This window comes from Eptesicus fuscus, chromosome 23 (assembly GCF_027574615.1).
Source record: "Eptesicus fuscus isolate TK198812 chromosome 23, DD_ASM_mEF_20220401, whole genome shotgun sequence".
NCBI classification, from domain to species: domain Eukaryota; kingdom Metazoa; phylum Chordata; class Mammalia; order Chiroptera; family Vespertilionidae; genus Eptesicus; species Eptesicus fuscus.
Window position 1 is genome coordinate 3,620,014 of NC_072495.1, and position 11,341 is coordinate 3,631,354.

At 52.1% G+C, this 11,341-nt stretch overlaps 1 protein-coding gene across 3 annotated transcripts in view; it reads left to right on the forward strand.

Moving 5' to 3' along the window:
- SPPL3 (signal peptide peptidase like 3) overlaps window positions 1–4,964 on the forward strand; it is a 123,974-nt gene extending 119,010 nt beyond the window's left edge. For all 3 annotated transcript variants that reach the window (XM_054712347.1, XM_028147340.2, XM_054712348.1), the window contains one exon: window positions 3,224–4,964. In XM_054712347.1, the coding sequence (XP_054568322.1) occupies window positions 3,224–3,295 (72 nt within the window). In that variant the 3' untranslated portion in view covers window positions 3,296–4,964. The remainder of the gene's footprint in view (window positions 1–3,223) is intronic.
- The last annotated feature ends 6,377 nt before the right edge of the window (window positions 4,965–11,341 follow it).

Here is an 11,341-nt window from a genome sequence, read left to right on the forward strand (position 1 = left end):
ACTCTACACCTAAAGAAACTAGAAAAAGAACAAATAGAACCCCAAGTAAGTAGGAGGAAGGAAATAGTTGAGCATGAAAGGAAACAAAAACAGTAGAAAAGATTAATAAAGCTAAGAGCTGGTTCTTTGAAAAAAATAAATAGATAAATCTTTAGCCAAAGTCATCAAAAAAAGAGAGAGCCGGGATGTGGGTTCTCAGCAGAACTTGACGCTGTTGTCACCGTAGGCCTAAGACTTCCAGCCTCCAGAACTCATAGAACTCAGTTTCTGTTTATCAGCCAAAAGAGCCCACATAAATAAAATATAAATGAAAAAGAAGTTATAACTGATACCACAGAAATACAAAGAATCGTTAAAGAATCCTAGAACAACAATATGCCAGAAACACGTAACTTTCTAAGACTAAACCAGGAAGAAAAATACAAAATCTGAACAAGCTGTGAAGTATTAGCAATGAAATTGAAGCAGTAATAAAACTCGCAACAAATAAAAGTTCAGGAGCAGGTGAATTCTACCAAGTGTTCAAAGAAGAAAATTAATACTTATCTTTGTTAAACTATTTCAAAAAAATTGAAGAGTTAGGGATGCTTACAAACTCATTTTACAGGCCAGATTACTCTGATACCAAAACCAGATAAAGACATTACAAAAAAAGAAAATGGCAGGCAATACCCTCTATAAACATAGATAGAAAAATTGTCAAGCCAGATTTAGCAGTACATTAAAAGGATCATATACATCATGACCAAGTGGGATTCATCCCAAGGATGGTTGACCATCCATAAATCAATCAATGCATCACATCACATTAACAAAATAAATGATGAAAACTCTCAACAAAGCGGGTAGAGAAGGTATATATCTCTCTCAATACATTAAAGGCCATGGAACCTGCAGGTAGTAAATACGCAGTGGGGAGAAGCCGAAAGCCTTTTCTCTGAGATCAGGAACAGGCAAGGGTGCCCATTGTTACTTCTGTTCAGCATAGTAGTGGGAGCCCTCGCCACAGCAATCAGACAGAAAACAAAAGGTGCCCAAATCAGAAAGGAAGAAACACAACTCTCAGAATTTGCAGATGACATGATACTATACATAGGAAACCCTAGAGACTGCACCAGTAAACTACTGGAACTAACAAGTGACTTCATGTAGTTGCAGGACAGTCAGTACAGAAATTGTTGCACTTCTATACATCAGTAACGAACAATCAGAAGGAATGAAGACGGTCCATTTACAGTTGCATCAAAAGTGAAAACACCTAGGAATAAATTGAACCAAAGAGGTGAAAGACCTGTACTCAGAAAACTGTAAGACGTTGAAGAAAAAATTGAACAGGATACAAATAAATAGAAGGATGTACCTTGCTCATAGATTAGAAGAATTAATAGTGTTAAAATGTAGCATGTAGATTCAGTGCAATCCCTATTAAAATACCAAAGACATTCTTCTCAGAATTAGAACAACTAATCCTAAAATGTATATGGAACCACAAAAGACCCCAAACAGCCAAAAAAATCTTGAGAAGAACACATCCTGATATCATGCATCCCGATATCAAATTATATTACAAAGCTACAATAATCAAAGCAGTGTAGTACTGGCATTTAAACAGATCAATGGAATAGAATAAAGATCCCAGAAATCCCCACTTAATATGCTCAATTAGTCTGCGACAAAGGAGGCAAGGATACATAACGCAGTAAAGACAGTCTCTTCAGTATGTGGCGAGCTGGGCAGATAAATGCAACAAAATGAAATTGGACCACTTTCTTACACCATACATAAAAATAAACCCAAAGTGGGTCAAAGACTTCAGTGTTAGACCTGCAACCATGCAACACCTAGAAGAATCATAGGCAGTGAACCCTTTGCCCTTAGTCTTAGTATCTTTTTGATATAGCTCCTTGGACAAGGGGGAACAAAAGAAAAACAAATGGGACTACATCAAACTAAAATGTTTTTGAATAACAAAGGAAACCAACAAAACGTAATTACAACTTACTGAACAGGAGAAGATATTCACCAATGATATTCTCAATTATGGGGTTAATATCCAAAATATGTAAAGAACTCAGACAACACCAAAAAAAAACCTCAATTTTAAAAATGGGCAGAGGACTTGAATACACATTTCTTCCCAAGGACATACAGATGGTCAGCAGATACTGAAAAGATGCTCAATGTCACTAATGGTCAGGGAAACACAAAACCACAATGTATATCCCCTCACACTCGTCAGAATGGCTGTCACCATAAGTGCCAAGTGCTGGCAAGGGTGTAGAAGAAAGGAGCCCTGACGCTGTGGATAGGAATGTAGGTTAGCGCAGCCTCTGCAAAACCACCTGCAGGTTTCTCAGACATCAAACAGACCTGCCGTGTGATCTAACAACTCCACTTCTACACATTTATCTGAAAACAAAACCCAATTCAGAAAGATACATGCACTGCTATGTTAATTGTAGCCAAGATAGGGAAGCAACCGACAGGTCCATCAATGGATGAATGATTTTTTAAAAATGTCAATATATATAAATCGGCATAATAGTGGATATTATTAAACCATAATAATGAAATCTTGCCATTTGCCACAACATAGATGAACCTAGAGCAGTGATGGCGAACCTATGACACGCGTGTCAGCAGTGACACGCGTAGCCATTTCTGATGACACGTGGCCGCTGAGGCGGCCGCATGCCGAGGATGAAACATTTGCTGCTCCTGAGGATGAAACATTTGCGAAATAATGTTTTTTCCTCAAAGTGACACACTACCTGAGTTATGCTCGGTTTTTTGGCAAAGTTTGACACACCAAGCTCAAAAGGTTGCCCATCACTGACCTAGAGGGTGTTAAGTGAAATAAAACAAATACCATATAATCTCACTTTGATGTGGAATCTAAAACTGACTGACATTTAGAAATAGAAAATAAGAGCATTATCTTATTCCCCAGATTTCTGTTTTTAACTCCATTTAACAGATGAGGAAACAGGTAAATTAACTTGTTCGGGTCATCTGGCTCATAAGTGATGGAATTCGTACTGGATAGGGTTGGTAAAAGCCCCTCCCTGCCCCAGGCCTAAGAGCTCTTCTGGTGAGTTCTTCAGAGAACGGTGGGTTACTGTTCAGTGAGTCCGTGGAAGCAGCCTGACACCGAGAATCAGAAAAGCTTGTAGGTGCGAGTGCCTCCAGTGTAAACTGTAACTCAGTCCGTTCCTTTTCCCAGGGTGACCTGCGGCGGATGTGGTCTGAGCCATTCCACTCCAAAGCCAGCAGCTCCCGGTTCCTGGAAGTATGATGGATCGCAGTGACCAGATGGCCATCCTAGTCTTCTGTCAACACGTTTCCTCTTGGAGTTGGCCTGGTACCCGGAGGTGTACCTGTTTAAGGAACTGACGTGGGACTGGATTTTGCGTCTGCAGGAGCGAGGTGCTGGGGCCCTGCGTGGATCCTCTCTCCCCGCCGCGGCGGAGGCGGAGTCCCTTCTCAGTGACAGGCCCCCCCAGCGCTCCTTCCTCCTGCTCTATGGACCTGCAGTGACTGTTACCGTGGGAGACGGAGGTGTGACTGTTTAAAACTGACAGCGGCATGGGGTCGTTCTGTACCTTTTGAACACTAAAAGGATGAAAAACATTAGCAAAGTGAAGTCTCTTCAGTGAACCCTCAAGAACTTCGGGATCAGTTTCCAGTGGGGGACTCCGTTTCAGAGAACTGAGACAGAAGCTCTTCTGTCCTTGTCTTCTTCTTTCCTTTTTTTGGATTTATTAAATATTTTCTGTGGTGTGAAATGACTTACTAAATCCACAGACATTGAGTGACTTCTTGCAACATACACATACGAATTGTAAAGCGTTCATGTCCACCCAGATGTGTCGGCAGTGAATGGGGGCACGGTTTTTATACATACACACGCACATAGATATGTATGAATAAACAAAACCTAAAACCTGCTAAGATCATGCTGTGTAGCAGACGGGCTCGCTGTGATTGTTAGCATGTAGAGCCGTTTTCTCTGGCTTTCTTGTACATGGATAAGCTGCTGTCTTTCCCTCCACGACGGAGCGTGCAGTTGAAAACCAGTATAGTGTTTGTACTGATATACTCATGGGCGTTAGGGGATCTCATTTGGTTGTGGTCAGTATAGCAAATTAGGGATGAAAAGATAAACCTTTTTGGCCCTTTTTGTTTTTGCAGGCTTCTCCCTTGCAGCGTTTAGTCCTTCCTTCCTGAACTGATGCATGTATTATAGCAGCCGGCGTCTTTGTGCTTCTGATCATAGTAATGGACTACTTGTAAATACATTTTTCTATTTTCTATTTTTTTGTATTTTTTTTTTTTTTTGGCATTTTGTTTCATTGGTGTGCTGTATTTTCCATGCCCTCACTCCTTTAAGAAAAAAAAAAAGGAAAAAACAACACAATCCTCTCCTTGCTGTTGTGATTATAGTCTTGGTTTACCTGTGGTGACAACTGGGTATTGGGGACAAATGTCATGTGCCCCCCCCCCCCCCCACATTCCGGGATGCGCCAGATATTCCAGGAATTGTGGGCAGAGCAAGCGGCCCTGTCCCCTTAGGATCTGCCCACGTGCTGCGGCCTTTGCCAGAGAGCAGCGTTCCCATGGTAACTAGTGTGAGTGCCGTGCGCCAGCCTTTGTCTAGCAGCCCCGCCTGGTAAGGAAGTGCCCAGTGTGCAGAGCAGAGCGAAGCCTGGAATTGGCCTGCGTACCCGACGGCGGAGGCTGGAGCGGGGCGCGCGTCTTGGTCTCCCGCAGCAGGGGACCCTCCTGCCCGCCCTGACCTGCGTGATGAGCCGTGCGCTGTGGGTCCTTGGCCTGGTGGCGCCGTGGCCTTGGGAGTGGGGAGCCGCCAGGGCGGTGCATTCCTCTGTGTCTTCAAATCCTGCTGAGGGCCGCCTCGTCTTTAGTTTTGATGTTTGTTTTTTAAAAATAAATGACTCCTTTCTAGACTTTGTCATCTCCTCTTCACTTTTGGTTGTTGGTACCCGACTCCCTCGCCTACCTGCTCTGTCTGCACCAGAGTGCCAACCGGGAGACCCTCTCCGGACGGGCCCCCAGCTCTGGTCCAGGTGCCCAGGCCCGCGCTCTTCTCGACTCCAGGAGGCGGGGGGCTCCCGGCGGCGGGCTGGGGTGGCTTCCGGAATGACTAGTTAAAGGCAAGTGCCAATAATAGTTAGAAATGTCATCCTGGCAGTTGGTCATTTTAATTTTTCTAACTTCTCATACAAAAACTAAATTCCAGACAGAAGGGATGTAATTTCTTCTTCTTCTCACTTCTGTGCAGGTTTGGGGGGGAAGACACGGGACTCCTGAATGTAATTTGGATTCCATTTGCTAGTCTTCAGGGTCCTTAAACTGCCACGCCTCCAAAACGGAAACCACCCCCACACCCCACGATATTTTGAATTTAATTTAAAAAATCAATTTGCAATGACTATTATAAAAATAAATATATTACAATTCAGGTGTTCTTGAATATTTTCAGCTGAAAATTCTCACGAAAAATGATTTTAAAGTTGGTCAGGGCTGCCACTTAGGGAAAACGTTTTTTTTTATAGACACGCGTGGCGTGTGGGAAGGTCCGCCGCTGGCCTCTACAGACGCTTGTGGCGAACAAGGGGTTAAAACGTGGGCCGAGAAACTGCAGATGTTCCTGTGGTTTTAAAGTCACTGAGTCCTGGAAGCGGCGCCCTTTGCCTGGGGGGAGGGGGAACCCCATGCTTTTATATCTCTCTACATGGCCCCCTCCCCTCTCCCTGCCTGGGGTGCTCTGGCCTCGTCTTACTCCTTCTGGTTCTCAGATACGCTGAGTCGGGAGTTTTCTAAGAAGTCCTGCATTAGACAAGGTGTGTTTACAAAGTCCCAGCGCCGCCTGCCCCTTCCTTCCCCACGGCCCCGAGGTTCTCCACGTGACTGCCCGTGGGGCCGCACACTCGGCTAATGAAGGTAAGAGCCACGTTGATCCAAAGCCACGTGTTCGCCGCTGTTAGCGAGCTCGGGCCTCCTGTGGAGAAGACGGTGCACAGCGGCCTCCCGGAGGGTGGCTGCCGTCACAGGTGAGGACGTTGGCCACACACGAAACAGACTGTGCTCAGGGTGGAGGGAAGAGAGTCTGTTTTGCCAAAAAAGTGTTAAAAATAGAATCTGCTGTGTCTGCATAGCAGCTCTCGCATGACTGCCAGCCAGGCCGTGCCGTGTGGACGTGTCTGTGAAGTCTAACGGCGTCAGAGCCTCGGGACGGAGCGGTTGTGCATCCACGGCGTGCGCTGGGCGTGACGTGTGCAGGGGCGGCCGCCCCGGCCTCCCGGCCTCATTTCCTCGGTGGGCCGTGGCCTTCTGCCTTGTGAGGAACGCCAGGCAGGACGTGGGTGCCCAGAGGACAAAGACAGAGGGCAGCAAGGTGGCCACTTGCCAGCATTCCAGCCTCAGGAGGGGTGCCAGCTCCTCGGTCCTGGCCCTGCAGTGGGAGACGTGCTGCCCTCCCGTGGTGGTGAACGCGGAGCTCCGGATGGAGAGACACCCTCACCCCACTCCCCCGCTCCCCCCCTTCCCCTCACCCCCACACTCCTGTGCCGCCCGATGTCACCTCTGCCATCCGCTCCCACCATGGCCTTCACCACTGTACTCCCAACGCCTGCCAGTGAGAGGGGGCCCTCAGGTGGGAGGCCTGGGCCAGGAGGTGAGGGGGCCCGCAGGTGAGAGGCCGGGCCAGGAGGTGAGGGGGCCCTGCAGGTGAGGGGGGGGGGGGGGCCTGCAGGTGAGAGGCCGGGCCAGGAGGTGAAGGCTGACAGGACCTGCGCCAGGATGCAGAGGGTGGGGACGAAGACGGCGCCGGGGCTTTAACCTGAACCGTGAATTGCCCAAACGGAGAAAGGAGAGAAACGCTGTTAGCCAGCAGAGCAGCTAAAACTAAACCCAGCACAACACAGGAGCCTTCCGACGGAATGGGATGAGGCCTGGGGGGGCACCGATGGGACAGGAAGCCCCCGGAGCCACCTCATCAGGAGCGGGGCAGGCGCCTCCTTCCAGCCTTCATTCACCACTAACCGCGCTGTGGGGCGAGGCGCTAGGCTGGCGGCATCACACAGCCAGCCTGACGCAGGGGACACGGCTTGGGGTGAGGGAGGCCGGCCCCTGAACCCCAGGCCCGGCTTGCAAACAAGTGGATCCAAGGAGATAGCAGGATCTTTACCACGAGCCTGGGCCAGTCCCGGGGGAGAGAGCCAGACCCACGCCGGGGTCGCACACGGGGGCACTCGGTGCCGAGCGGCCGCTGCGCGAGTCTGTGCAGGTTTCCCACGTCTGCGGGTCCGAGGACGTCTGGGGGCCCCGGCCCTCGGGGAGGACCCGGCCAGGGCCGCACTGGGGCGGGTTGGGGACCCACCTCCCAGAGCCCCAGGGCCTGCCTTGAGCCACTGCCTCAGGTCCGCGAGGCCAAGGAAGGGTTTTGCAACGCGGGCTCCGGGCAGAGAGCGGCAGGAGCGAGCCCAGGGCAGGCAGAGGCCCGGCACCTGCCGTGACTCAGCTGGCAGAGGTGCCGCCTCGTGGGTCCGCAGTTCGGTTGCTTAACACCAATATCACCTCTAACCTGGTTCTACGAACGGCGACATTGCTTCTCTGCGCCTGGTTTTTCCAGGAGAAATGCTCCCTCTGCCCTCGTTTCCTTCCGGGGCCTCCAGAGGCCGCGGCCCGTTGGGGGAAGGTGACCGCTACGCCGGGGCTGCTGGTTCTCGCCTGCAGGCGTTTCTCCAGCGGCCTCGGCTCACAGGACTCAGCGGGCCGGCCTCCCAGCTATTTCATTTCATTTTTTAAACGATGAGGAAGGGAGAGGGGGAGAGAGAGAAACATCAGTGATGAGAGAGAATCCTTGACTGCTGCCTCCTGCACGCCCCCCACTGGGGATCCAGCCCGCAACCCGGGCATGGCCCTGCCTGGGAATCGAACCGTGACCTCCTGGTTCCTGGGTCAATGCTCAACCACGGAGCCACCCCGGCGGGCCTCCCAGCCTGTTTTAAAATAAAGAGCCGTGTCCTTCCCAGCCATAGGCTCAGGTCAGTCCACAAGACGGGGAGGGACAGGAGCCAGAGCAGCAGAGGGCGAGGGGGGCCTGAGCCTCCGGAGGTTGTCTGAGCCTGGGCCAGGCGAGGCAGCCCCGGGACCACTGCTGGAGTGGGTACTGCCTGCTGGAGTGGGTACTGCCTGCTGGAGTGGGTACTGCCTGCTGGAGTGGCCCCACATCCCGGTGAGCAGAGGAAGGGCCCGAGGGCACTGGGAAGCTTGGCCACGGCCTTCGTCCGCAGCCGGGCCCTGTGCAGCCCTCTCAGGATAAGATGGCTGAGGAATGACCGCCAGGCTTAGCAAATGTGAGGAGAATGTGAGGCAAGAAGGCACACAGCCATTCCCCAGAGAGAGCACAGGAGGTCAAGTCAAATGGGGAGATCCATGGGGAGCCCCAGCCAGTGAGCCAGACATGAGACCGCCTGGCGAACTCCCGGGCAAGACATCAACGGGGAAGTGGCAGAATGCCCTCTTACCCTGGCCCATGACCTTCACCACTGTGCTCCCTCCTCATCACAGAGTCACCCATAGACCCTCACCACTGTGCTCCCTCCTCATCACAGTCACCCACAGACCCTCACCACTGTGCTCCCTCCGCATCACAGTCACCCACAGACATTCACCACTGTGCTCCCTCCTCATCACAGTCACCCACAGACCCTCACCACTGTGCTCCCTCCTCATCACAGTCACCCACAGACCTTAACCACTGTGCTCCCTCCTCATCACAGTCACCCACAGACCCTCACCACTGTGCTCCCTCCTCATCACAGTCACCCACAGACCCTCACCACTGTGCTCCCTCCTCATCACAGTCACCCACAGACCCTCACCACTGTGCTCCCTCCTCATCACAGTCACCCATAGACCTTCACCACTGTGCTCCCTCCTCATCACAGTCACCCACAGACCTTCACCACTGTGCTCCCTCCTCATCAGTCACCCACAGACCTTCACCACTGTGCTCCCTCCTCATCACAGTCACCCACAGACCCTCACCACTGTGCTCCCTCCTCATCACAGTCACCCATAGACCTTCACCACTGTGCTCCCTCCGCATCACAGTCACCCATAGACCTTCACTGTGCTCCCTCCTCATCACAGTCACCCACAGACCTTCACCACTGTGCTCCCTCCTCATCACAGTTACCCACAGACCCTCACCACTGTGCTCCCTCCTCATCAGTCACCCACAGACCTTCACCACTGTACTCCCTCCTCACCACAGTCACCCAGAGACCCTCACCACTGTGCTCCCTCCTCATCACAGTAACCCATAGACCTTCACCACTGTGCTCCCTCCTCATCACAGTCACCCACAGACCCTCACCACTGTGCTCCCTCCTCATCACAGTTACCCACAGACCTTCACCACTGTGCTCCCTCCTCATCACAGTAACCCATAGACCTTCACCACTGTGCTCCCTCCTCATCACAGTTACCCACAGACCCTCACCACTGTGCTCCCTCCTCATCACAGTTACCCACAGACCCTCACCACTGTGCTCCCTCCTCATCACAGTAACCCATAGACCTTCACCACTGTGCTCCCTCCTCATCACAGTTACCCACAGACCTTCACTGTGCTCCCTCCTCACCACAGTTACCCACAGACCCTCACCACTGTGCTCCCTCCTCATCACAGTTACCCACAGACCCTCACCACTGTGCTCCCTCCTCATCACAGTTACCCACAGACCTTCACCACTGTGCTCCCTCCTCATCAGTCACCCACAGACCTTCACCACTGTGCTCCCTCCTCATCACAGTCACCCACAGACCTTCACCACTGTGCTCCCTCCTCATCACAGTCACCCACAGACCTTCACCACTGTGCTCCCTCCTCATCACAGTTACACACAGACCCTCACCACTGTGCTCCCTCCTCATCACAGTCACCCACAGACCTTCACCACTGTGCTCCCTCCTCATCAGTCACCCACAGACCTTCACCACTGTGCTCCCTCCTCATCACAGTCACCCACAGACCTTCACCACTGTGCTCCCTCCTCATCACAGTCACCCACAGACCTTCACCACTGTGCTCCCTCCTCATCAGTCACCCACAGACCTTCACCACTGTGCTCCCTCCTCATCACAGTCACCCACAGACCTTCACCACTGTGCTCCCTCCTCACCACAGTCACCCAGAGACCCTCACCACTGTGCTCCCTCCTCATCACAGTCACCCACAGACCTTCACCACTGTGCTCCCTCCTCATCAGTCACCCACAGACCTTCACCACTGTGCTCCCTCCTCATCACAGTCACCCACAGACCTTCACCACTGTGCTCCCTCCTCATCACAGTCACCCAGAGACCCTCACCACTGTGCTCCCTCCTCATCACAGTCACCCACAGACCTTCACCACTGTGCTCCCTCCGCATCACAGTCACCCACAGACCTTCACCACTGTGCTCCCTCCTCATCACAGTCACCGCAGACCCTCACCACTGTGCTCCCTCCGCATCACAGTCACCCACAGACCCTCACCACTGTGCTCCCTCCTCATCACAGAGTCACCGCAGACCCTCACCACTGTGCTCCCTCATCACAGAGTCACTGCAGACCCTCACCACTGTGCTCCCTCCTCATCACAGTCACCCACAGACCTTCACCACTGTGCTCCCTCCTCATCACAGTCACCCACAGACCTTCACCACTGTGCTCCCTCCTCATCACAGTCACCCATAGACCTTCACCACTGTGCTCCCTCCTCATCACAGTCACCCACAGACCTTCACCACTGTGCTCCCTCCTCACCACAGTCACCCACAGACCCTCACCACTGTGCACCCTCCTCATCACAGTCACCCACAGACCCTCACCACTGTGCTCCCTCCTCATCAGTCACCCATAGACCTTCACCACTGTGCTCCCTCCTCATCACAGTCACCCACAGACCCTCACCACTGTGCTCCCTCCTCATCACAGTCACCCACAGACCCTAACCACTGTGCTCCGTCCTCATCACAGTCACCCACAGACCCTCACCACTGTGCTCCCTCCTCATCACAGTCACCCACAGACCCTCACCACTGTGCTCCCTCCTCATCAGTCACCCACAGACCTTCACCACTGTGCTCCCTCCTCATCACAGTCACCCACAGACCCTCACCACTGTGCTCCCTCCTATCACAATCACCCACAGACCTTCACCACTGTGCTCCCTCCTCATCACAGTCACCCACAGACCTTCACTGTGCTCCTACCTCATCACAGAGTCACTGCAGACCTTCACCACTGTGCTCCCTCCTCATCACAGTC